The sequence below is a fragment of the Oenanthe melanoleuca genome, chromosome 4, assembly GCF_029582105.1.
Source record: "Oenanthe melanoleuca isolate GR-GAL-2019-014 chromosome 4, OMel1.0, whole genome shotgun sequence".
Classification (NCBI taxonomy): domain Eukaryota; kingdom Metazoa; phylum Chordata; class Aves; order Passeriformes; family Muscicapidae; genus Oenanthe; species Oenanthe melanoleuca.
In genome coordinates this window covers 21,888,712-21,915,699 of record NC_079337.1, presented here as the reverse complement: position 1 = coordinate 21,915,699, position 26,988 = coordinate 21,888,712, and the positions used below count along the sequence as shown (strand labels likewise).

Below are 26,988 nucleotides of genomic sequence, written 5' to 3'. Positions count from 1 at the left end.
ATACTCACCTGCACAGAAAACATTCATTAAAACAGCAGGCTGGATGTATGCTTCATATTTAGTGTGATCTATCTGGTATGTCCTGCTCTCAGCTGGTAAAGTTCCAAGCACACTGGCTCCATGAAGCATCTCAAACTTCTGTCATGGGGGAAACAGTTTGCTACCTGCAGACACCCAGATTTTGAGGGATTTCATTTTAAGCATTCAGGGACAAGTTGTACATTGTACTGTGGTCACAGATGACTGTCTAGTTTTAAGCCTCTAAGAAAGGCTAAGCAACCTGTTTCATAATGTCTGCATTTGTGCTTATTTTCTGTAAGTGCCAAGGAATCTGCATGTTTTTAGTAAGTTTTAATGAGAATTGAAGGAGAGCTTGGACAGCACCATACAAGACACTAATTTTGCTGTTTAGAAACAAAGAATAAATGGCAATGATCAGTGTTACATAATTTTATAAATAGATTAGGATTGTTTCAAAATTATTTATAAAATGAATAAAAACGGTGGGAATGCCACCTTCTAAATAACATGATTTTAGAAATCTGGCCATGCTGGCTTTGAAGATCCTTAGGCTGTTCTATGGAAGGTGGAGACTTGACACCTAAATCCTTTGGCTTGAGTGCATCTCAAAGCACGATGTTACGTAGAGATAAAAATACAGGTTTTTGTCCCAGCATGCCTGATGAAGTTGAAGGTTATGCTCAAGGTATCATCTGTCTTTCTGCTTCTGAAATTTTAAAATTATTATTACATATTTTTTGCTTTTCCCTTTCCATTATGGCATTTGCCTGGAGCAGTAGCTTCCCTTCTACATACCTATTTTTAATTACTTGTGATAGTGTTGGGTAATTTTGTTTGCTAAGGAAATCCTCTTGCAGTGGTCTACAGACTTTGCCATAATTATGAAAGAAACTTCATGCCTACCATTTGAATTGTCACTTTGTATTTTGCTCATGATAACCTAGTACAGCATTCTCTTCTAGTGATGTATTAACAGTATCCTCATCTAAAAGCAATCTTAATTTATTTCCTCATTTTATTTTTAATGTTCTTTTGAATGAAGTTCAAGATAAGTACAGAATAATGTACTTTAGAAATAGCTGGAGAGCTCCCTGCATCCTATTGTCTTTATTCCAGCACAGAGAGTAACTGTTCTGCACAGTGGTTCTGTTCTGCAGATGCAGTCAGAAGACAGAGGTCTGGTGTTATGTTGAGGAACTGTGGGGCTTTCTTATGGATATTCTGTGATGCCTGAAGGTATTTACACTCATACAAACATATATACACTGATATTGCTGCATCTGTAGAAAATTCCCTCAGAAAGACGACCCTTTTGTTGCTTTGCATCTTTGACAAATGGTCCATGGTAGTGGTATCTGCAGAAGCCCACAGTTACCAAGAGAGAGAGCATGCCCTGATATGGACTGCTGTGAACAAAAGTCCTGTTTGACTTCAGAGGTGTTTACCTTCAGCAGGAGAATGGTACAGGGTGGACAGGTGGGGGCAGTAATATCTTGAAGTACTGCATCCAAATCTGAGAACCTCTTTGTTTAAAACCTTTACATGAAATCATTGAACATGAATTTGAAAGAGAAAATAGCAGCAGCCTGTTGTAATGATAGAGATTGCATAGCATTTGGAAACAAAGGACTTCTGGATTAACATGGCAGAATTTGGGCAGCTACAGTAGAACTGCCCTGAATTTATTTTAACAGAGCTAAATGCATGGTTTTGCCTTGAGCTTTTTGTCTTAGTTGATAAAGAATACCTGCTTGCAGTATCGTAAAGTAAGAACTGTAATAACCTCCTAATTTTGTGGTATTTCAGAAAGAGGATTAATATAGTACACAGTAAAAGAAAACTCTTGGTTTATCTTGTTTTGTGTCTTAAGCACAGCCTTTAAAATTCGTATCTTGAAACAGCAAAAATGTCATTTATTAAAAATACCCTCAAACAAACAAAAAACAAACTCTAAAACTGGGACATGAGAATAAGACATGATTTAACTTAATTATAAGCCTTGAACAAGGAAAGAGCATGTTCTCAGAATACTTAATTACAGCATTGTTTTAGGTTGAGGTTTTTTGGTGTGTGTGTGTTGCTCCAGTCAGTCTTAAGCAGAAAGAATAAATGGCAAAACATGGAAGTACAGTAAACATCTTGAAATGCAGTTTCCTTCATACCGGGAACCTATCATGTGACTTGCTGGAAAAGATTTCTTTAAAAAAAATGGTAGTTGTTTTTTGACAGCTGTAAATATGCTTCTTGAGGAGTAATATCCTGTAAGATCTCTCAAGCAACACTACAATGTTTAAATTGTTTTAGTGTTGTATCAGTGGATTTAAGGAAAGAGCACTGAAATGTTTGACTGCCCTGATAACATTACTCATTGACAGATGAGGACAGAAACAGAGTAAGGCTTTCTACTATTAATGTATAATAATCTTCTAGTCTGCACTATTAAAGGTGAGAAGATACTAATTTTGACTGAATTCTACAGCATGCAAAGCCAGTTGGAGTAATTCAATCTAGGATGATAGCCTTTTTTGGCAATCTCACTAAAAGACAGCTGGGAGTTGAACTGAAATGGGATCAGCATTTCAGTTAGTATATTGAATGTGGCTTACTCTGTCTTAAAATTACACACACAGTAACTGTTCTAACAGCTAGGTTTCTGTACAGCCGCCTGCTGCCCAACAGTGTGGGTCTCAGCTACTCCTTTTTGAGGTTGGCAGCAGAAATTTAAGAAAAAAAAAAGATCAGCCCCTGTCTTCCCCTTTGAGTTAGTATTTCTCAGAACTACACCCTCTCCTGTGCTCTCACAGGTGAAAAAAATTACCTGTGGCTGGATTGTGTACTTTTTATTGTAGGTGAATGGAAGGACTGGCATTTTTATATTGAAATGAAGGGTTGTCAGCTCTAAAGGATTTGCATCAAAAATATGTAGGCATGTTGACCATGATCAATCATGCCTTAAAGACAAATTTCAAGTGGATTCTTACAGTATGCTGAAATAGGTGTGTGAAAGCCAGGAGCTAAAACAAAACTCTGGTGTTCCTGTTCTTGTCTTGCATAGCTTCAGCTGTGGGGGACTGGTGTGAAACATTCCCAGTTCATGGAGGTGAGCTAGAACCCCCTGTACCCCCTGGTCAGTGGGAACAGAGCATCAAGTGCCATGGCTACTAAACCTGGAGAGTAACTAAGGCCTTCAGCAGAGCTGTTTGAAAACTTATTGCTTTAAATCCTGCTTTGTGAATGAAGGGATTAACCTAGCAAGGGAGCACAGGAAAACTACAGTGTGATTTGAAAACCATACTTGTTGTATGTTCGTTCTTGGGAGCTGATGCTTCTGTCCTTTTGCAGATGAATGTACTGAACTTTGATAAACAAAATCCACAACCCTGCTTTATGAGGAAACCATTGTACTTTCAGATGTCCATGACGTTTGTTATGGTTTTATGTTCCTCTGTAATTTTATGGACAAAAGGATGTGGAAGTCTGAGGCCATATGAAAGCTTCACGATTCGAGGGAGCCAACACTGAGAGAACCCACTGCAGTTTTGCCTCAGCTCTTCCTCATCCCTGCCCGCCTCCCTGCCGTTTTCTAAAGCTCCGGGTGCATTGGCTGCACCCGAGAGCCTCGTACCCGTATTAAAGCGCCTCTTCTCACTGTTCCGCCGTGCCTCTCGGAGGAGAAGAGAACACCAAGGCGCCCGTTCGCCGCCGCGCTGGGGCAGGGCCGAGCGCCGAGGCCGGGGCAGGGGCCGGGAGCGGCCGTTGGGCCCCGCGCGCAGCGCCAGAGCCGCCCGCAGCCCCGCGCGCAGCCGCGCCGCGCCGCCCTCAGCAGCGCCCGCGTCCTCCGCCCCTTCCCGGGAAGCGCCGCCCCAGCTCGCAGCTCTGCTCCCGGCGTCTGTCGCCATGGGTCTCGTCGCGCTCCTGGTTCAGCTGCCGCCGGTGCTGCTGTTGCCGCTGGCGGTGGCCGCGGGCGGCCCGGCGGTGCGCAGCCTGCGGGGGAGCTGGCAGCTCCGCAGCGGGAATGGCTCGGTGGCGCTCCCAGCAGAGGTGCCGGGCTGCGTTCACACCGCGCTGCTCTGCCGGGGCCTCATCCAGGTACGGTATTCCGGGAGCCGGGCCCTGCCCGCCGTGGGCAGCCCCCACAGCTGCAGCTTGGTGGGCATCGCCGGGGCAGCAGCCAGGCTTCCTGTGGTGGCCGCAGTGTCCTCAGTCCCGCATAAGGCCCAGGATACAAATGGAAGCTTTGCAGTGAGTGAGATTGTGGTTTTGACACGCAGCCAGGGTGCTGACACCAGATATCTGCAATACCCTCAGAGCGTGTAAGTCATGCTTACCTGCATGGTACCTCAAAAGAATGAAAAATTAAACCCACTGTCCTAGTTTGACTTGTTGATGCAGTATTTCAAGCCATTAAAAAGCCCTTTTAAAACTTGGAGGTAATACCAGAACATATTAGTGGAGATCAGATACACCCATTCTGCCTAAGGAAAGTATAGTCTGAAACAGAAGAAGTTAAATTTAAAGGACTAACTCCCATCTTAACACTTGGAAAAAGCTTTTCTGCTTTTGTTTATGCTTGTCTCTATTACATTTTTTGATTTATAGAAACACAGCAACCACTTTCTTGGACAAATTTTCAAAACTGCAGTTGCAGATGGGTAGCAGAGTATTTGAATACTAGCATAAGGTGCCTGTGACTCAGACCTGACAAGAAACGTGGCACTAATTGGATCACTGTTGAAATAAGATGCCTTTCTAAAAGTAAACAAGGAAAGTGAAACGTGTACCTGGAACAAGGAAAGAAAGAAAACACAGTGAAATAAAAAAGTAATCTATAAAGGTGATAAATACAGTTCTGTGCTGGAAAATGTGAAGTACGATCATATGCTGTGAGTATATAATATTATTCCTCCTTTATTGTGGGCCCAGTGGTGCAGTTCTTGTGCATAATTTATTTAAAAAACACATTCCAGATGTATGCATTTTGTATTTTCTATTTTTTCGGTTTTATCCTTCAGCTTATGCTGCAATTTAGGTTAGAGAGGTAAAAGGAGAAACTGACACCCTTTAGGCAGGATAATTTTAGCATTTTCTGTGTTGGCACAGGTTGGGAATCCCAGCACTAATTATAGATTCCAAAGAGTGTCACTGCCAGATGCAAAGCGTCAACATTGGAAAATGAAATATGCTATGAAGGGATAGGCAGAGCTATGATCTATTGTTTTAACATCTGTGTGCTAAGGGATGTGACATCTCAGACACTGAGAGTTAAGGTTTCAGAAGGGCTTTTCTATAGTTTTCAAATGTGCAGGGGGCAGGGAGACTTCATGTGGAGGATCAGTGAAGGGAACTATGCTGGTTACTCTGATGCAAAAGTGCACAAGGTAGACTGAATGTCTGGGATGTTTGGCTCTGCTGACAGGTGTTGCTGCAAGAAGTGTGAATAATCTCCAGGAGAAACTGTGACCAATGCACTGACTCAAGCACACAAGACAGTGATGTAATGAAAGACTCACATTTAACTACTCACACTAAGTACACTTACGAAGTGAGAAGATGTGATTGCTAATTTGAATGCATTGCTGCAGACTGACTTGTAATTTAGCAGTATATTTGGAAACGAGGATCATGAACTCTCATGTGCCTGGGCAGAATCCCAAGCCTGCACAGAGGCACGAGAGCTTAGTCAGCCAGCTGGGCAGCAGTGGGTGCCTGGCTAATTAAATCGATGATGGCTGGTTGTGGTCATTCAGAACATGTTTACTTGAATACAAGTAAGAACTTGCTCTAAACACGTGCCAGTACAGCTGAGTATGAGCCTGCAGCGGGCTGGAAGCTGTTGCCAAGTTGGTGGTGTTGCTGTCGAAGAGCTGAGTTATCCAAAATGGTTCACTAGTGTGGTTGCTTGACCTCTAGGCTGGGCCCAGCTAGTGTCTAGATAGTTCCAAGAATGAGATAACCTGTTTCTATGTATAGGTATGCACAGGTAACTCAAGGCCAACTTAAACCCATTCTTATTCAGTTTAGCAAAGCTCAGTTTATAGAAAGAAGCATTCACACAAATTTGCACCAGGATAACGAAATTGTTTTGAAATCACATTTTTGTTTAAAAGATAGAATGCAGACCATACCAAAACAAGGAAGCAACCTTAGCAGATTTGAAATCTATTGCAGATGGTGTTAAGTGTACTCAATCAGAGTCACCATAATTGTTGCACTCAGCAAAGCAGCAGGCCTGGGTTGTTTGGAGGAAGTCAGTGACATCATTCATTATTGCTGTGTGAGGCTTTGTGCCCAGCTGTTTGTCCTGAGGTTTCTTTTCTCCCATGAATGTGACCAAAGGTTTTCAAGTTCAGCTGCCTGAAATCATGTTCCTATATTCCTATTTATACAAAAGCACACACACTGCCCGAATTGTAGAGGCGTTGAGCACTGGTTGCTCCGTTTTTTCAGAGTTCATTATCTCTGGAAATCAGCCCTTTTTGGTGTTGTGTCAAGTATAGAAGTAGGATATTTATTAGAGATGCCTAAATACAAATTTTGGTCTCGAGTATTTATTTTTTTTCATTTGCTCTTTTTGCTCTTTGCAATGGAATATAGGATCTTTATTTGTAATCTTACAGAAGATGTCACTAGATCAGTAATGCAACTTGTAATCTAAAGTGGAGATTGATCTAAAAAGCTGTACCAGGAAATAGAAGAACAAAGCTAAGTGAGAACAAAATAGAAGAGAATAGCTAGTGAGAATAAAATAATTGTGGATAGCAGGACCCCTATGTTCAGCAACCTGGTGAAATCTACATGTTGTTTTTCTGTGTGATTTGCAAGTGGCAAATAGCTCTGCATCCATCAGTTTTATATCTGTGAGATTTTCAGTGGGTTAGCACCCAAACCAGAAATTTAAAACAAAATTTTGAAGGTCCTACTCTAGCAGTGTAGCTTACTGGGCATCTCACAATGAGGGGAAGGAGGGCAGCAGGGGTAAGCTGATGAATATTAAGCCTTCAGAATGTGGCTTAGATTGCAAGACTAGGCTGCAAGCAATTTATTTATCATTGTGTGGTTCATTTCAAATTTAGGTCGACGCACAGTTTTTGCCCAGGGATGCTCTAGCTGATTGCGTGTCTGTAGCCTTACTTTAATCTGCTGTGCAGGCCATACACTTGAATTGAAAAACATCTCTGTGACGCTGACAGTTCATTACTCATCTCGCTGGATCCTCTTAGCATTTGTTCTAGAGACATCTTCACTTTGGCTTATAAAATACATATTGGAGGAACATGTCTTTCTGACTGCACCAAATACAAAAGATACTCTTGAGGAAGACACTTGAATTTTCTACCAAAGGATTATTTTCTTTCATGTTGAATCAACATATTCAAATGCTGGATTAAGTATGATAAAAGCTCTAGGGCCAGGAGATTGCATCAGAATATGTGTTTGGCATGATTGTTTTAATAACATTTCATTAAGACACTGTAGCTCTTACTACTATTTACATGTAAAATTTTAAAAAGCACATGAGAAATTCACGTAGAGAAAGGTAATGGTCACTTGCATAAAGTTAGAGCAAACCTTTGTTTTGAATGCAGACATTTTACAAACTTGCAGTGAATCTGTTGCTAACCCTAGAGCTCTGAAAAGAGATTTGCCAAAACCATTTTGTCGGAAGGCTTACTTTTGACTACTGCCAGTGTAGTTTTCTCTCAGGCACTGTTCTGGTAAGCCATATATACCTACAGGTAACTTGCTTATTAAGTTTGTGTGCTGGCAGTGGGCATCCTCTGCCACATACTGTCCAGATTCTGCACAGTGCCATTTCTTGTGGCAGGTGACTCCTGTAAATTTTCAGTTCTGCGGAATATGGCTGTTGTAGCTGGATTTTCTCATATGCCAGCCATTTGCATTTATACATAAGGCTGTTTTGTCTTATTAGTTGTCAGACTTGTATAGACTATTATGAGAGGCAGGTGTGATGCTGATATAGGGGCTGAGTAACACTGCATTTTCTGGCCTGTTAGACAAAGGCATACACTTGACAAAGAAGCTAACGGTGATCTTTGTCATACTTGGATATCAAAATTTATTAGAAGAGACAGAAGTTTATATACCACAACTGATAGTTCTACATTTCTGGAAAGTAGTGTGGTTTTCTGTAACTTGTTCTGTATTTGTATAAAATACGCTGTTGTTTATTTTCTGTCACTTCATCACAAGTTAGTTTTTTTTGGAACAAGCTAGGTAACAATTCCATTTGGTATCCTGTGGTTCTGTTCAGGTTAGATGGCATTCATTGTTGGAATAGTTTCTTATTATATTATTGTCCACTGAAATACAGATGCTCTGCAAACATTTCAATGTGCAAATATTGAAAAACCTTAGTAAAAGTTAGCATAAATATTAAAGTACACTTAAGTTTTTCTTTCAAAAGCTTGTGGTGTTAAAAGAGAGAAGATCTATAATGGTCTGTTAAATACATCAGAGTACTCAGGTAATATTAAGCAGTGGGTATTACTACGTTAACTCTTTTATCACATTTGGCCTAGTGTTCTGCTGTGACACATCTTGAACATTCTTGAACATTGACAATGACATTCAGTTTACTTTCTGAGAGCACCTACTGAAATTTAGTTACTTTAGGAGGAACTTCTAAAACTCACGCTCCAAGAATATAATCCATTCATTCCTACTGTTAGTTCAGCCTGACTTCAAGCTGTGAAAATTATATAAATGTCCTAACTGCTATCACTTGTGATGTCAAGGAGCACACGGGTATAGGTAAGTATATATTAACTATTTAGCTTTCAGCCCTAGTCGGGAATGAGTAAATGAATGTTAATTAGAATTCGTAGAAGTTACAAAGTAAAGTGGGAGCAGCGCTGGGAGCATCGTGAGACTTCTCTGCTTACCAGAGGCTCAGCTCACAAAATTGCGTTTTCGCCTTTTGTACACGCAAGGTTGTATCAGCCCCATTAATTAATATTCAAAAGCAGTCCTTATTGTCCTCCCGGCACCTCTCCCAGTCCGTGGCTTTGCCCGTAAATGTATATTTGGCTCCTCCTAGGGTCCGTGGCCTCTTCCCAAGGTCTGTCCGTCAGTCCTCCGTGCCTTTGGTTGGTGGGGCCCCTCTCGCATCTTGACTAGTGATGAGATGTTGGCCTGCCAAGGCTCTCAGCAGCAAGTGTTCCCCCACTCTCTGTCGCTTCTCGCAAGGGGCAAGCCTGCACCCTTCCCTCAGAGCTGTTTGTCAGCTCTGTCAGCCGGAGCTGCCAGGCAGCAAGCACCCAGGGGGAGGGGAGAAGTGAGGGGAGAACTGAAAGGGGTTTAAAATTGAAACAACAAGGGTACATGTCAAAAGAACTATAAACCTTTACAGAACTTCCCACCATACTTGATAACTCCTCCTCATTTCCATAAGCCAGTCACTATACCTCATTCATAACACCCTTTAAATCATTGTAAGAAGCTTCCATCTGGGCGCTGGCAGTTCCTTCATTGTAGTGCTGCCAGTGCTTTTGAAGTCCTGCTGATGTCCTGTTATGCGACCTGGAAATTGCTTCCTTTTGATGATCTGCAGCGGGGCTTTTAACCTCCCCTTAGTAGGAAGTGATTTGCTGCTTGCTTACAGCGTTGAGGTTGGGAGCAGGGAACAAGCAGGCAGGCAGCTTGAATACTTCAGGTTTTTTTCCCCAAATTGCAGGGAGCAGGAAAATGCAAGGCTGTTATGTTTGGTGGGATCTAAAAATAGCTATAGTTGACTCCACCCTCTATGAATTGCTTGCAGGAACACACTGAGCTGTTGAGCTATTGAACGTGAAGTGTATTTAGTAGATGTGCAGCCTATTTCCTACAATCTTTCCATTTCTCCCTGTGCCTTTAAGTGTTTTAAATGTCTTTTTTTGCATGCACTTTTCTGAACTGAGCCTTTCATTTTGATGTGAAATGACTTAACGTGGGATGAAATTCTGTTTCAGAGAAATCCAAACAATTTGACTTACATGGTTATGTCTTCCAGCACTCAGAACAGTTGTATTTAATAATGAAAAAGTCAATAACCTCACAAGTGTATTGGCAAAGTAATTCTGCTTTCTTAGAGGACTTTGTTGTTTCTCCTGAACCTTGAGAATTATCTTAAAAGCATTGCTTGAATGTTGCCACGGCTTACTTTCCAACAATCAACATTTGTCATGGTTAAAGCGGCTGACCAGTAATTAGCATTTAACAGCTTTTCCGTGTGATGTATGAGCTGACTTACTGGTTAGGTAGCAATGATATCAGTAAACTGTTAAGTTTTACATGAAGGTACACGGAACTCTGAGCTTTCCATCTAAAAGGGTGGATGCCTATGAGTCAGAAGGGCTAATTAGCCCTTTCTATAACACCTATTTTAGCAGTCAATGCATTTCATGAAGTTTGAAGGCTTTAGACTAGTAAAGAAGACAGCACATTCAGGAAAAGGATCTTCAGTACATGCCATTCTATAAGCTCCTGTAAGAGCCCATTTGGCAATGATTTCTGCCTCTGGTAAAATATTCCTGCATTTCTGCTGCTAGACAACCAGTTTTGTCTTTTCCAGAAATCAGGACTTTGTTCATTAACATCTTGGTATCTGTGCTTTCGTGGGAGAAATGGTGCAGGTTTCTTTTGTGTATCTTTGCCGAGGCACTGGTGTTGATTTTTTGACCATTAACCAAATGGCTTTACAGTCTGCTGTTGGTAGTGCATTTGTAACTTTCCTCTTACGATTTTTGTTAAATATTTCACACATACAAGTGGCAAAGATTGAAATTTAACATGCACATTTTTCAAAGCATAATGTGAAATAAAATAGTATACAATGTTAAATACGAATATGTATGTATATGTAAATATATATAAGATGGTATATAATGTTAAAACAAGACTGTTGATAAAAATGTGCTTTGTAAAGTATATATTGTGGGGTTTCACAGTCTCTGACATTGGATGCTTGCCTCTCATTATCTCAGTACAATGATCTCAGTGGAGTTTTTTATGAGCCTAAATTTTGTATATTAATACGCATTTATTTGCTTTAACTTTTGCATCTTAAGAAAAGTCTGAGATATATTCCCCAAAAGTAATGGAATGAATGTCTTAAAATTCAGTGATAGTCCTGTAAAGTCATGATGACTTAACTTTTAGAGAATACACTGTTATCATTACAGAGTCACAGTTTTACTCAGGTGGCTTTTTGACTCTTCCCTTATAGTGAGAAATTTGATTGCTAGAGTGTAGCATGTAGAGGCAGGGTGACACTGTATGAGTGCAAGGAATGATTTTGGTATTGCTATAGGACTCCAGAAGGGCCTGTGCTGCTGAGGAGAGTCACTTAGATTATATGATTTTCTTCGGCTATGTTAACAGGTCTGTGTGTTTATTACAGAGCCTGACCCTGTTAGTTGTAAAACAAATATGAGATATAAGACAAGTTTTTTCAGAAGATTTCAAATCCCAAATGTGATTATTATGCATACTGACTCCTGCAATGGGGAGAAAAATTAAGTTCCAGCCAGTACAAAAAAAAAAAAAAAAAAGCTGGGCAGATTTTCTTCAGTGTGACTTAGGATATTCAGGGTGGCTAGTTAAGTGTGTTGGTAGTGTTAGAACACTCTAATCAAAGTAAACCTTAATGCAGCTCCCCTCTGTCTGAGCTAAATCCTGCAGGCCAGAAGAGGCTGGCCTTTGTTTTGGGGCAGCAGCTGCAGGGGCTGGAATGGGGGGGGCTGTCAGGCAGGGACCCGGACATGAGATGGGACACGGCCTTTCTGCACTCAGACACGGGATGGGACACTGTGCCTTCCTGCACTCAGACACGGGATGGGACACTGTGCCTTTCTGCACTCAGACACGGGATGGGACACTGTGCCTCTCTGCACTCAGACACGGGATGGGACACTGTGCCTTTCTGCACTCAGACACGGGATGGGACACTGCCTCTCTGCACTCAGACACGGGATGGGACACTGTGCCTCTCTGCACTCAGACACGGGATGGGACACTGTGCCTTTCTGCACTCAGACACGGGATGGGACACTGTGCCTTTCTGCACTCAGACACGGGATGGGACACTGCCTCTCTGCACTCAGACACGGGATGGGACACTGTGCCTCTCTGCACTCAGACACGGGATGGGACACTGTGCCTTTCTGCACTCAGACACGGGATGGGACACTGTGCCTTTCTGCACTCAGACACGGGATGGGACACTGTGCCTTTCTGCACTCAGACACGGGATGGGACACTGTGCCTTTCTGCACTCAGACACGGGATGGGACACTGTGCCTTTCTGCACTCAGACATGGGATGGGACACTGTGCCTTTCTGCACTCAGACACGGGATGGGACACTGTGCCTTCCTGCACTCAGACACGGGATGGGACACTGTGCCTTTCTGCACTCAGACATGGGATGGGACTGTGCCTTCCTGCACTCAGACACGGGATGGGACACTGTGCCTCTCTGCACTCAGACACGGGATGGGACACTGTGCCTTCCTGCACTCAGACACGGGATGGGACACTGCCTTTCTGCACCCAGACACGGGATGGGACACTGCCTTTCTGCACTCAGACACGGGATGGGACACTGTGCCTTTCGGGACACTGCCTCTCTGCACTCAGACACGGGATGGGACACTGTGCCTTTCTGCACTCAGACACGGGATGGGACACTGTGCCTTTCTGCACTCAGACACGGGATGGGACACTGTGCCTCTCTGCACTCAGACACGGGATGGGACACTGTGCCTCTCTGCTGCCTCGGTGTGAGGTGTGAGGCTATGGGTGTCAGATTCTTTAACCTGGGTGAGGGACACAGTGACCCCGCTGTAATAAATACAGCATGAAGCCAGGAAGGTCAAGGACATAGCTTAGACCAACTGTGCCTTCTATTCTTCCTAGGTAGTATGGTTAAAGGGAGAGGGGCACATTTGGTGTAGATGCAATAATAGTCTCAAAAGCAGTCATTTATTTTTTTACCAAAGCCAAAACTGCGTTGCTTCTCCTTCTTCTCTTTCTCCATCGTCCACATATAACAATTTCATTTATCCTTACTGCAGCTAGTCCAGCTGACAAGGAACAACTAGATTATTTGCAATAACTTTAAACTAGAGATTCATTCACTGCTGTCTCTAGAGGCCTAAAATGCTGTTTCTTTGCCTCTTAAAATCCTATTATTCTTACTTTCTCCTTAATGATGAGGGTCATCATGTTTTTGTTCCTCTCATTAAGTCACAAACTGTCTGGACTTATTGGTTAATTTTCAGACCAGTAATTTCTTCTGTAAAACCAAATCCTGCTACTTCTAGTTTGAGTGATTTTAGCAGACAGGGTTTTGACCTATATTGATAAATTCAAATATCACTGAAGCTTTGCTTTCATGTAAAACTTTAAGGGTGAAAAGGAATATCAGGACTAACTAACTAAAGTGGATTTTGCATTTGCAGACTGACTGAAGTAAAAAGTGTTCATCTAATGGATATTGTGATGCTTTTTATGTAGTAGCACTATTACTAAGCAAATATTTTAATTTTTTCTGTTCGTCTGTTACTAGGATCCATACTATAGATTTAATGATGTGATGTACAGATGGATCTCATTAGATAACTGGACTTACAGCAGGACATTCGAAACTCCTTTTGACGTCAGGTATGCAGTAAAGATATGTCTAAAATAGTTCTGTGCCTTCTTTCATGCAGAATTTCAAGTTAATCCATAGGCTCAAAATCTACTTAATACATTTATATCTGATAAAACAAATGCAATTGTGCAGTTACGAAGCTGTTGCTGCAGAACACTTCCATTGCTGCTTTTTTACTTTTTTTTTTTAAATTGACTGTTAAAAATGACTTCTGAATTGTCAGCTGAGAAAAGATAATACTTAGGCTAATTGAAAGCTATCCCATCTAATATCTGGTGGATATGTGAACCTGCTGTGTTCTTGAACATGCTGGCTTGAGCTACTTCAGCTGTCATCTTAATTTGACTATTTAAAGGTACAATTTAGCTACACTGAGTCAAATGTTCTTGCAGGTAGCTGAGGCAACTGCTGGTATAATTGTGATACACATTTTTACGTTGTCTCTCCTGTGTGTTTTTAACTCTAGTTAAAACTAACTGTATTCTGACAGTTTTTCACACTTATGTTTTCTTCTGTAGAAAGTGGCAGAAAGTGAATTTGGTTTTTGAGGGAGTGGATACAATAGCACAGATCCTGCTCAACAATGTCACTCTTGGGAGAACAGACAACATGTTCAACAGATATGTAAGTAATGTGTTTATTTCTGAAGGTGCTTCTGTGTTTCTTCAAAGCCGTTTTGTTCTGAGCACCTTCAGTGCGTTCGAGTACCCATAAAAGTAGGTACTTGGATGCAGGAAGTGTTGACCTGAGGACTGCATGTGTCATATGGTAAATGTTAGAAAGGGAAGTGTACTTACCTTTCACTAGCAACAGGGTCATATCTAGAGGTCAATATGCCTTGTCTTAAATGAGAGGACCAGTGCAAGAGGATCAATTCAGCTAATAATATATCTTGCTTCTTGGGATCTGTTCCAGCTCCAAGAAAACGTAAGCTTAAATCTGTTTTATTAGCTGTAAATCTGCTTACTAACTGGTATTAGAATGGTTTACATGTCAATACTGCAATGACAATGCACGTGTTGTAAAGCCTTGTGTTTTCATGCTTTTGGTTTTTAAAGAGGATGGTTTATTTTTAATATGGTACTTTGAATAACATTGTTTTATATTTTTGAGCTTTGCTTATATCAGCATGAGAGTATTCATTATGGAATGATCTTGAGAGTGGCAAAAACATTTAAATTAGTTTTATATCTTTCAAATATAAAATTATTCTGGTATTAGCATAAGGAGCAATCCTTGCTTTTATCTTAAAAGAATCAGAAAATCTGAAGAGTTAAAGGAAGAATGATAGTGGAATAACTGAATTACAGATAAAATCTGGTGTCTCCATATCAACATTTACCATTCTGGCATGTTATACTGCAGAGGCACTGGACTGAGACATAAGACATTCTGCCATCTGGATCTGTGTGACCTAGGACAAACCACTTAATTTCTCTTTGACTTAATTTTACCGTCAGCAAAATAAAAAATTTCATAGAGCTCTTATGAAATTGTAATTATTTACTGATTGGAGAGTATCTAAAGGCTTGTCAGTAGCAGGCTCTGTAAAGTTAGGAAGTGGTATTATTTTGTCCATATTTCTGCAACTTCGTTTTGTATCAATTCATGAAATGACCTTCCCTGTAAAACCAGAGTGTACTGCATTAAATTGAATCTGGGGTTACTGTGATCCAGGCTTGTACCTTGTTTGCCTGTTCCACATGGCAACAACATCTGCAGGAAGGACTCTCTAAAGGCACTGGATTGGGGAATGCTATTTGCTTTCTAATTTCCTGCTGTATGCTACAGAAATAAGTGATTCTAGCTGAGCTTCTCCCAAATTAGAAAAAATTGCCAAGACTTGGCTTTTCACAAATGTGCACTCCGAGGAATAAAAGGGTATTAGCCATTGGAGCCATATTGTCTTGATAGCACAGGATAATTCTGAAATGGAACATTTCTCCTTTTCTTCAGGGACACTGAAGGGGATTATGTGACCTGGTGAGGAAGCCCCCAGATGGTTCATTTGGTGCTGGCATAGAATGTGTGTACATTTGGGGGATGAGAATGCAGCTCATTTCATTTTGGGGAATGAACTACAGCTTTGCAGCATTCCTGGGCAAGGCAACTCAGTGCCTTTGTGGTAGGTGAGCTGGTGGCACAGGGTGAGCTGAAAGCACTCCTCCATGGAGCAACTTTCTGAGTTGGAATAAGGTGTCTTCCCAAAAATGCTGATTAATTCTGAATGAGGAAGGAGGACAAGGACTGTCCTTGTCCTTCAGGCACTTTTGTGTCCAAGCACAGTGCTGCAGCCTGCAATGACAGCTTGGTGTGAGGAAAGTGGTTTGCCCAGAAACATCTTTTTCTATCTAGAACATTCCTGTGGATTTTCTTTTTTTCAGTTTACAAAGTAGCTTTTCTTTTCCTTCAAAACCAGAGTGTGCTGCGACTGTATTTCAAAAGCTTTTGAATAATATATGTATGGTATTAAAATCCCCATGTAATAGCGATTATAAATCTCATCTATAAATGTCAGCACTGTAATGGTTTTGTTCTGTGTTTTGTCCTAGAGCTTTGATATTACCAGCGTGATCCAGGAGGTCAATTTTGTTGAAGTCCGTTTCTTGTCAGCCGTTTCATACGCAGCAGAGCAGAGCAGATGTCACAAAGCACACAGCATCCCCCCAGCATGCCCTCCACCTGTGCAGCAAGGGGAGTGCCACGTTAATTTCATCAGAAAGGTAGGGGCAGTATTGTCTGTCTCTGGCTTCAGGCTGGGAAAGAGGAATGCACCACAAGCTGTCCTTATAGTTGTATTCTGAAACCTGCAATGTTCTATAAGTAGGGCATGTTTTTCATTGCAGCTTCCTTCTCCCATCCCCCCTAGAAACCTGCAATCTTTTATGTTGACAATACAAGAGGCATGATGAGAAGGCCAGGTTTCATATCTAAGTGATAAGAATGTTTAAAAGGCTGTTTTCATCAGAGAGTCAGCAAGGAGACTTACTGCTAAGAGGGCAGGATAGCATTGGGAAGTGTATAATCATTACATTTTGATTCACTGGGTGGGTTTAGCAATGTATGCTGACAATAGAGTTGTGTTGCAAATACCAGTGTGTATTGCCAAGGCTGTAAAAATCTCATCCAAGCTGCTTTGTGAGTGTTTGCTGTTGCTCATGTGCTGTGCTATTTATACTGGGCAGCTCTGGCATGTCCCAAGAAGTGTTATCTAACAGGGGACCTGTTCTCATCTTATTACTGTTGCAAAGTGTGACTTATATGTACAGATTCACTGAAAACAACAGTGTAATATAAATGAATGAAACTCAGAAACTCTTAAGATATGGCTTCTTTGCTTTTAAAACTTAAAACAGGGCAAACTATCATTTGAGTAGTATCTCATGTATTTCTGATAGCTTTGCAGCAGATAGAGGCAATATTTAGATGATCTTACTTTCTAATACCTCTTTTTGGGTGTTCTTGCATATCTCCACTTAAATGCCTTTCTTGTTAATTATTTTCAAACTTTATTAGAAAGTCTTTCTAGAGTCTCCTCAAAAAATGACTAGGATCCTGTAAATTTTGACCTGAATATAATTTATAATCCTTTAATCCTTTAAAATTTGTTCATGTAAACATGGACTCCATGTTGTCCTGGAAAGATCCTTTAGGATTAAGATCCTAGAATTTCTGTTTGCTGCTACTTTTATAATCTCTACATTTTAGAAAGCTTATTAGTTCTTCTCAGTCTACTCTGTTTCTCAGAAATCAGTGTAAGGAGAGGCTTGAAAGGAATAAGGCACTTACTCAGCTGTAGTCTTATTTGTAGAGCAAAAGAGACCTGGAATGATTTTATGCTTCATTGAAATATACCTGTAAATTTGTAAGAAGTACCCTCATGCTTTTTCCTCAAATAAGTTTTTTGACTGTACTTGGAAGCTGCTCCAGAAATTTCCACAAACATTTTGAGTTCCAGGTATATGGCAACAACAGCAGCTATGTCACATTTAAAAGTAAACAAACATACTAGGACTTTGCTGTAAGCTGGCTGCTTCCCATCTGAAAATAATGGAGAGCTGTTTACACATTTCAGGTGCAGTATTAAGTGCAGTAAACTTATCTAAATCTGAGTAGGAGTTTGTGACAGAACACAAACCTGCCACTGCTGATGTACTCCAGTGATACAGGCATATTGTTCTTGGGACATACTGTTTCTGGTAGCAGTCTCTGCAGTGCTTTTAGTGAAACCTGCCAATCTGTCAGTGGTTCATTTGTTTATTTTTTATAAAGGGAAAATGACTTTCAATTGGACATATTTTCTAATGATATATTATCCCTGGTTTTCTGTTTGAAATAGGTGCAGTGTTTGCTTCCTGGAAGGCTGTTTTGCAATTTAGATAGACAGGGAGGCTGGCTGGTAATCAGGGGATAGGCCAGGCTTGTGCATTGTGGTTTGTCCAAATTAGTATGCCTTGGCTGTAAGTTACTAGTCTCTAAATTTAGAACTCTGTGTCACTGTACAAGACTTTAGGAGATCTATTGTATTTGCTTTGGGGGCTGGGACGGTGTGAAACATGGAGAGCAGCTGAATAGATGTTGTCAAGGGATTTGTTAAGTAGAGGTCTGACCAGGTTTGAAAACAGCTAAATGGAAATTAGTGTATGTACTTCTCTGCCTGACCAGCATTTTATGATTCTGACAGTTACTCTGATGTTAGTACCAGGACTAAGCTACTTCTCAAACATGTTTTTGTTCCCTTTGTTTTTGTATAAGAGAACCATAAAAAGGGGAGAAACAGTGAACATGACTGGACTACACAAATACACCAGACATATCCATTTCTTTCCTTGTATTACTCTGTGGTGCTATAACTAAAAATAGGAGCTAGACTATTTCATATATGATTTTAATTTGATACTGTTCTTCTAGAATTCTGTAACATTTCTAAATGTCAGTTTTCTGCTTAGTTTGTCTTTCAGGTATACAATTAAATACTGACATTACAAACTAATTCACAGCTGAATTGAGAGTAATCTCCTGGATTGTTTTTTTTTGAACTTTACTGTTTGGGGTTTTTTAAAGTGGTATGCTAAGTGTTGTTTTGCTCTTTCAGTAATACAAAATTTCTCTGCACATGGATGTTTAATACAAAATTTAATTTTTTATATAATGCAGGTAGTAGCAGCAAAGTCCTGGTAGAGAATAAGAATAAATATTATAGGCTCTTCTGGCTTTATGAAACTGGAAAAATTCTTTCAGTGCATGTCAATATTTTATTCCCAGATAGCAAATGTCTCTTATTTCTGGCACAGCATCAATGTCTGTGTGAAAAACAGGCAGTTGTAATATAAGCATTCTGTTTTCCAGGAGCAATGTTCATTTAGTTGGGATTGGGGCCCTTCTTTTCCCACTCAAGGAATCTGGAAAGATGTTAGGATTGAGGCCTATAACCATTATCACCTGATTTACTTTTCAATAACTCCTTTCTTTGGTAAGTCTCTTGTTTCTTCTTTTTATCAGTTTCACCTTTAGAATACAAACGATTTTATTGTTAAGCCAAATTAACTGTCAGTATAGGAAATGTTCTATGGGTTTTTTAATGACTGTGTGTGTAGCTCTTTCCACAGCACACCTTTATTAGGCATTGTAACAGTACTTCAGTACAAATAATAACGGTTACAACTGTTAGAATTCAGAATATTTTTTTGCTTAAAATCCCCAATTAACTGCAGAAATAAATGTAGTATAATTGAGATTATCACCTATTCTTCGGTTTTGAAAAAAATCCTTTCTAGTGACATGTGGTTTCACCAAGACTCCCTGTAAATATGTCTCACTTTCGTCTCACTTTCATTTAAAACAAAGGCAAAGCTGCCATGGGAATTGGTTTTGTGTTGGAAGAACAAATGCACTGTGAGCAGAGTCCAAAGAGTGCTGAGTTGTCAGGACACAACATGAAGTCTGAGAGAGAAAAGCAGTTGTGCTACACCAGGATAATTGTTGAAGCTGCAACTGGAGAGGATAACCTCCTGCATTCCTGCTGCCTAACTTGCAAAACCAGTTTCCTCTCTTGCAGTGGTCTCTGATTGCCTCTCCTTTGTCCTGAAGATCATTGCAGCTGAGTGAAAGTAGTTAATTTTCTCTTGAAACTTTCTGCAAAGGGTAACATGCCCCATTGTAGACCACCCACATACTTTTTTTCTCTGCCTGTTGAGCCCAGTCTTCAGTGAAGTAAAGGCTAGCACGTGGGTCCTGTGTGCTGGGGTAAATTCCAGCCCTTGGGAATTGATCTGTTGTGTATGAATAAAACACAAGGAAGACATCACTCCATGGCTGCTTTTAAAGCGTCCTGAAATAGCTGCAAGTCTTAGAATTAACGTGGCTGGAATTTCCATGAAAAGCACCAGCACAGACTGTGCTTTCTGAAATTCAGTTACAGTAAAAATCTTTTCTGGGCCCTCCCACAATCCCACAACTCCACCTTCTGGTAGGTAAAGTCTTGCTTTTTGGATAAGTGGAGAGAGCAAACCTCTTTCATTCAGCAGCTTGGAACAAGAGCAAGAGCTTATTAGTATTCAAATATAATAACATTTGAAAAAGTAAATGAGCAACCTGGATTTAAGCTGCATATGTACTTGTGTTGTTCATCAGATTTAGTGTCATAGCCTTTTGACCGCTGAGTCTGTAAAATATTCATTGTTCTTGGTTTCTCTGCCTAGACGCCACAGTTCATGCAGTCAAGAATGGATTGGAATTTCTGTATGCTTTTGTAAGGGAGGAACAATGCACAGTAATATCTGACCCTTGTAGTGGGTACTTTTTAACCTTTTCTACATTTCAGGAAATTGGTGTTCACTGGGTAATGCTGAGTATAATATAATCTTGGGAACTCAATCATTGCTCTTCATTCTATGAAACACAGTGAAAATCACACCAGGGCTGAATGCAATTCTTTGTTTTTTGGAGTCAGCTCTCTTTCTCTTGTAGAGGAAGGAGAGCTAGACTATATGAATGAAAAGAGAAAGTAGGTTATTAGTAGTTTGGGTGTACAAAATCTGTCTTAGTTCTAGTTCTCCGTGTATTTTGTTTTATTTGCTTTTGCTTATATATTAAACTGTAATATTTGAAACATAGGATTAGCCAGCCTATGTTAGTAGCTAGGCAATTCAGTTGCTGAAGTTAGTGGCAAATTTACATGTAGATCTTGAGAACCCTTGACCCTGGCTCTCCTTATTCAGTAAGCTCTGTAGAAGAGAGGATGCTCTGTTATAACTTCAGAGAGATCTCAGGGAAGTCATTAACTTGTTTCTTTCATGACACATGGGTGGGAGAAGGGACATAAAGATACAGCCCGTCAAGTCTAGACACAGTGGGCCCAATTCATCCCCAGCATAGCTCCATTCATTTTGTCCAGTGAGTCTGGGATGAATTCAGCTCGTTTTCTGTTAATACTGTTTTTGTTTCATTGACAAAAGTGATTGTACTGGCTTGTGATTACAATCTTTCCCAAAGAGTACCATGTTCATATGAGTGCTGACTAAGAGCAAATACAATGTCTATGGGAGTTGGTGGGAAAAAATTCCTTTGTAATGAAGTGACTGGTGTCAAGGTCTCTGACTTTTGTACAGAACTCTGAAAAAAAAAACCTGGATAGCTTTTGAATTAAAAAAAAAGAGTTAAGAAACATAAATTGTATTGCATTGTTCTTTAACATGGGACTCAGCTGTCAAACACACTAAATAAGCAGATTAACCATGTAGGCTGGTTCAGACACAGCATGAAAATTGTTAAATTTAATCTTAGATGTTTGAATTCTTTAATGAAAGGTCATGTTAATAGGTATATAAACATAATTCTTGAATTCCCATTTTTTCTCCTCTTTCACTTAGTAAAGAGTGCTCAGCAGTGGTATCTTGAAGTCGAGTCTATTTTTGACGTAGTCAGCTCCAAGCCAATTGCCGGTCTTGTGACTGTGAACATTCCCAAGTTGCAAACGCAGCAAACGTTCAGTGTGAAACTTCAACCTGGAGAAGGCAGCATTGTGCTGCTTGTAAACATCAACAAGGTAAGAAGGTGTGTGTGGAAAGCTGGTTCAGCTGCAAAATGTTTCCCTGGTTTCCAGTGTGACTTTCTGCCTCCATGCCAGTTTTAGGCCTCCCCCCCATTCCTTACTCTGTTCCTGACTTTTACCAACAGTTCTGTATCCCTTACATGGTAGGAGAACAGTTCTTTTCCTTTCTAAAATCTGGTGTCTGTGGAGCTATGTAGCTCACTGCCAAAAAAGTGATGAAGCCTTAGAAAAAGATCACATAATCACTGACCACTGTTAAATGGCCTTTTTTGAGTTATTTAGGTAAATAACCTTTGGATACCCTGTGTCACTTCACTTCACTGGCAGCAGGTATTTCACACGTGCTCTTTACTGGACTGATTGGACCAGAATATACAACAATATATATGATTCTCCCAGGAGAGAGAGGAAACATTCCTCAAACCTCTCAGTAGATACTCTTTCAGGTAAATAAAAGCAAAAGAAAATTTTTGTGGAGTTACACTCCTTACATTCGCTTGTAGTCATTTGGATAGGCAAATCTCAGGAGGAATTTTTGACTGGTAGAAGGTTCTCTAATGAGAATTAAAAAATCAGGCACCAGCCAGTGGGAGCCCCAGAAGGTGCATTAGGAGCCACACCTGATGAATTCTCAGCTTCGCTGCTGCAGGACACACATCTGTGAGTGGGTGATGTGCTGTGAGCAGGAATCTGGGGCTTCTGACAATACTGGCAGTTAATAGCATTAGAGGGTCTGCCTTCAAGCTCTTCTATATTTTACTGGTTCTGCTGATTTTCTGCATTGCTGTGTAACGCTGCATCTGTTTTCCCAATTTGACTGCATTGTCTGTGTATGTTCTTGAGTTCGCTTGTCAGTTGTTTGCATGGAGAGAAATCAAGCAGGGTGCTTCTGTTCCAGTATGCAGACTCTGTGACTTATGTACTTATGTGCTTTGTTTTATTTTGACACAGAATCATAGAAGTATACAGCTTTTGTTACTGTTGTCATCTGACATGCAAGTTGCATGAGTGATTACCAGTACCCAGTTTCATTTAAAACAACCATTTAAAACAATCTGCTCAGCCTTTTAATAGATTACATTAAATAGGCACTGTAACGTGAAACCTCAAAACTTATTTTTGCTTATTTAGTTGTCCCACTCCGAGCCTCAGAAGAGATCTGTTAGTATAGTGCAACTGCAGGTCTGGAAGGAAGCACTTTCTTGAGAGCAGAGGCAGCAGTGTTTCATTACTGTTTGTGCACAAAAGGTTTTGCTGCATGAATTGTCATCAGCTGGTTTTATGAGAAGTCCCAAAATGTGTTCTCATGTATTGATGAGGCTAATGGAGCCCTTACTCTGTACACAGACTTGTGTGGTGCATGTTAGATGCTGAGACCTAACCAGAAATTTATTTCTACTTAAAGAGCTTGTTGCAGATTACGTTGTGGAGTCAGTAGGTATTGGAGTGGTGCATAACGCCGAGATGTGTATCAGCCTCCCTGCAGTTGCCATGCAAAGTGCTGTGCTGCCAACATGACAGCATTTTGCTTATCAGCTAGTGGTGAGCAGAGGGGTGACATCATTAGTGGCCAATGAGACACCAGTCGTTCCAGGCAGCTGCGAACACTCCCTTGTTGTCGAGGCACAGGCTGAATCTGTGCTTCCGTTTGTATCCATGCAGCACAGAGATCAGTACTTCCTCACAAGCAGTTAGGAGAATTCTGTATCACAGAAGCTGAAAGATAGACTCACGATATACTCGTGGTTGTGTCCAAGTATAGCTACAGCAAAACGTATTGTTGAGCTGCTTTCTGGCCTCAATTTGTTTGAAAAGATTGAGGCATGACTTGCATGATGTATTCAGTGCTGATCCCTCCATTGTTTAGTTACATGCATTATTGCTTTCTTTCCACAATTTTTGTGTTATGCACTCAACTGGCAAATGCTGGCAGCAGGAATAAGTGGCAGAAGTAGGCTGCTAGAGTGAAGATAAATATTCTGTTATCTTAGAGATTGTATTTCATGTTTGTAAAAATTATGGAGTACTAATGATCTGATTAGGAGGCATAGAGAGACAAAGCAGAAAATCACTGAATGAATGAAAGAATTTGACTTAAAAGCTTGACACAAGTGAAGCAGTCAGAGTCCCAGTTGAAAAGTGTTACTGCTGTATATTGAATATTGCTTGGGATGGATAGGAGGATCAATGAGAGGAGGTGTATGATACAGAGCTCAGTAAGCAATGGCTGATCCTGACACTGATATTTGGGGTTTGGAGGAGTAGTGTGTCAGAGTACCTCAGCTGAGGAGTAGCAGCTAGATATGTGCATGCACATCTTGGCGTACTCATGGCCTGTTGTGGACACAAAATGAAGTGATATCCAGGACTTAAGCAGAAGAAAATCACACTTTTCTCTTCAAATGATTTTCACCTCAAAGCTTCAGCTGGATAAAGCATTAGCATATCTCAGCTGAAGCACAAAACCCCGTTAGGCTTGTGGTAATTCACTCTAAGATACCTGAGCCCCAGGTGCATTTGATACCTCTTGTTATACATGTTGCTCAGACTTTCTCCCTTGTATGTTCAAGAGTGCTGCAGTGGAGGCTTGGTGGCCAAATGGGCATGGAAAGCAAACTGGATACAACATGACAACAACTTTTATGATGGAGGCCGGATGCCAGGTTGAGAAGATTTCAAAGGTGAGCCCTAAAGTTTAATTGTATCTGGCATTGCACTGTTAGTGTTAGGACATCTGCTCTGTATAGCAGGTGTCTAGAGCCCTTAAATGTTTTGCTGAGTTGTAATGTGTATGTGAAAATGAGCTAATGAGAAATGAGTTTTCTTTATGCCACAACGTATGGCTACCTGTTTTTGGTAGTCTTAGCTTGTATGGATGCCTTTACTTATATTGTGGCTGCAAGATGGCTTACAGTTGACCAGAAGCCTCAGAAGAGAAAAGATGTTTACTTAAGTTTTCTTCTTTCTAGCTTAGGAAAAGAAAACAGCACTTCTGAACTTGGTATACCATGCTCTTGGTTTTGTGTCATGCACTGAAAACCCTTTTTAGATTTCTATAAGATCATGCAAAGGTTTATTACTGAGATTTTTCTTGCTAATTCAGTTTGTAAAAATTTATGGGATAGATACATTCCTGAAAACCTAACATTTATTTTTTAGAATTTGGTAGATGTGCTTCAGGCTTGAGAAAAGGTAAGGTCTTAAACACAACCCTAAAAGTTATATTTGGAGATTTTTGCATAAGGGTTCCCCTATCACACTGCCTCTTTAATTATCTGTTTGGTTTTACTAAGAAGCCTAGAAGAGGTGATTTCCAATTGTCCACTAAAAAGAAAAATCATAGAGATTAGACTGGCCTCCTTATGCCATGAACACGTAGAAACAACCACATAAATGTATGCATTTATTAGATCTTTCTGCTGTGTATTGTTCTAATAAAAACTAATCTGGTCACCAGGCATCAAAAATGCTATTTGCTGTAACATTTGTCCCTGTGAAAAAAACTTGAAAAAACTAATAGCTTCAAATGTTGTAGTCTTTATAGGACTAGCCCCTAGTTTGATTATGAAGTCATAATGATAATTCTTTGCTATTATTAGTGTTCTAATTTTAAAACAATTAAAAAACCCACACCAAGAAAGCACAGCATATTATGCTTGGAAAAACTGGTTGTAGAAAATACTACTATAAAAGCCTCTAAAAAGGAAAATTCTATTATTACTGTGTGAAAACTGCACAATGATAGGAAAGCAAGCGAATAATTTCCATTTGGGTGCTTGTGTCCTCAGAATATTTCATAGAGCTCTGTGGCATATGATCATAGGAACTTCACAGTCTACAACAGAAGCTTCTTATTTTTTTCTCCTTAAGGGGAAAGAGGAGGAAAAAAGCAAATGCACCGCATAGTGAGCATTGTGAATTAACCAGCCTATGAAGCTTTTACAGCTTACAGCATGAAGTCTAGTCATCCTTCCTGTCTGTTGTGAATCTTTATCTTAGATTCTGACACATGCACACATATACTATCACCCCCACTCAGAGCTGTATGAGTGGAAAAAGGCTCTGTATGCAGTTTTTTCATGTTGTAGCATAATTTTGTCTCATGTCAGCAGGACTGAATAGCAACATTAATATAGCTTAATAAGAACTTTGAGTAGTTCAGGAGATACAATCAGGGATTAATGTTCCTGAAAGTTGTTTTGTTGTTAGTTCTGTTGTCCATGTTGTAGTGACTGTATTTGGGAGGAATAAATTTCCTACTTTCAGCATTCCCCACTGCCCCCCCCCCAAAAAAAAATAGTGGTGAGGCATTTCACAAATGGTTTGTGTCCATATGAGTATCTACTTAACTTTGGACAGGAGAAAACTGAAGCATGAGAGCTGTACATGTGAGAAGGCACAGCTTGATCTAATGTCAGATTTGGCTACTCCTAACTTGAACTACTTCCTGGATTCTGACATACTGGAGTAGTCTTCAGAACATTAACTAATCCTTTGGGAATATTTCTGGGTGGCCTTCAGTATGTACTTGCAGGAGCTCTATAGTGCTTTAGCAAGCAGTGCTTGGGAATCTCTTTGACTCAGAGAAGTACTTATTCATTCCTGTTCAGAATAGCAGAAAACCAAAGCAGAATAAAAGCCAATGTCCAGGATGGGATGTGGTTTCGTTTTGGTTTGGTTTGCCATTTGAATATTTTGAAGATAATGTGAAACAAAGTCATATCTCCCAGTGACATTTGTTTTCTTGATGGAGAGTCCTATTTGCTATTGATAAGTTGCTTATTTCTTGCCATCCCCACATCAAGGAATTTATGACCTCTTTCATTGCCCCATGAAGCATTTGTTTGCTTTTCAGTTCTATTTCCCCATATTTCTGTCTGCTTGTTTTTCCAGCACTGTACTTGAAGTTTTTTGTTTTTTAAGGCTATTTTTGTACTTTCACGATCTCAGCCTCTAGCTGTCTTTCCCTTGATCCCTTTACACACTCTTTCCCCCCCAGGCATTTTAGCATGACTTCCAGAACCTTCTTTCTGGCTTTGTAGTTTTCACACCACTTTCATGCTGTGTGCTAATTTGTTATGTTGCTGGGTAGTTCTGTGATCTTACTTCAGCTCTAGGCATCTTCATCCTTATTACTTTTCCTACTGCTAAATATGGGAATCCCAAACGTGATCCACAGGTCACTTAACTGTGTACAAACCCTTTGTATGTGCCTTTAAAAGACAGGTATCTGTTTCATAATTATGCCCAGAACCATCTGA

At 40.4% G+C, this 26,988-nt stretch overlaps 1 protein-coding gene across 1 annotated transcript in view; it reads left to right on the top strand.

The window, feature by feature from the left end:
- Positions 1–1,920: 1,920 nt before the first annotated feature.
- The window catches only part of MANBA (mannosidase beta), a 49,188-nt gene continuing 24,120 nt past the window's right edge, over positions 1,921–26,988 (top strand). The window contains exons 1-7 of the mRNA XM_056489377.1: positions 1,921–4,110; positions 13,588–13,682; positions 14,193–14,298; positions 16,227–16,397; positions 19,024–19,147; positions 21,546–21,721; positions 24,298–24,408. Of these exons, the coding sequence (XP_056345352.1) occupies positions 3,919–4,110; positions 13,588–13,682; positions 14,193–14,298; positions 16,227–16,397; positions 19,024–19,147; positions 21,546–21,721; positions 24,298–24,408 (975 nt within the window). The 5' untranslated portion in view covers positions 1,921–3,918. The remainder of the gene's footprint in view (positions 4,111–13,587; positions 13,683–14,192; positions 14,299–16,226; positions 16,398–19,023; positions 19,148–21,545; positions 21,722–24,297; positions 24,409–26,988) is intronic.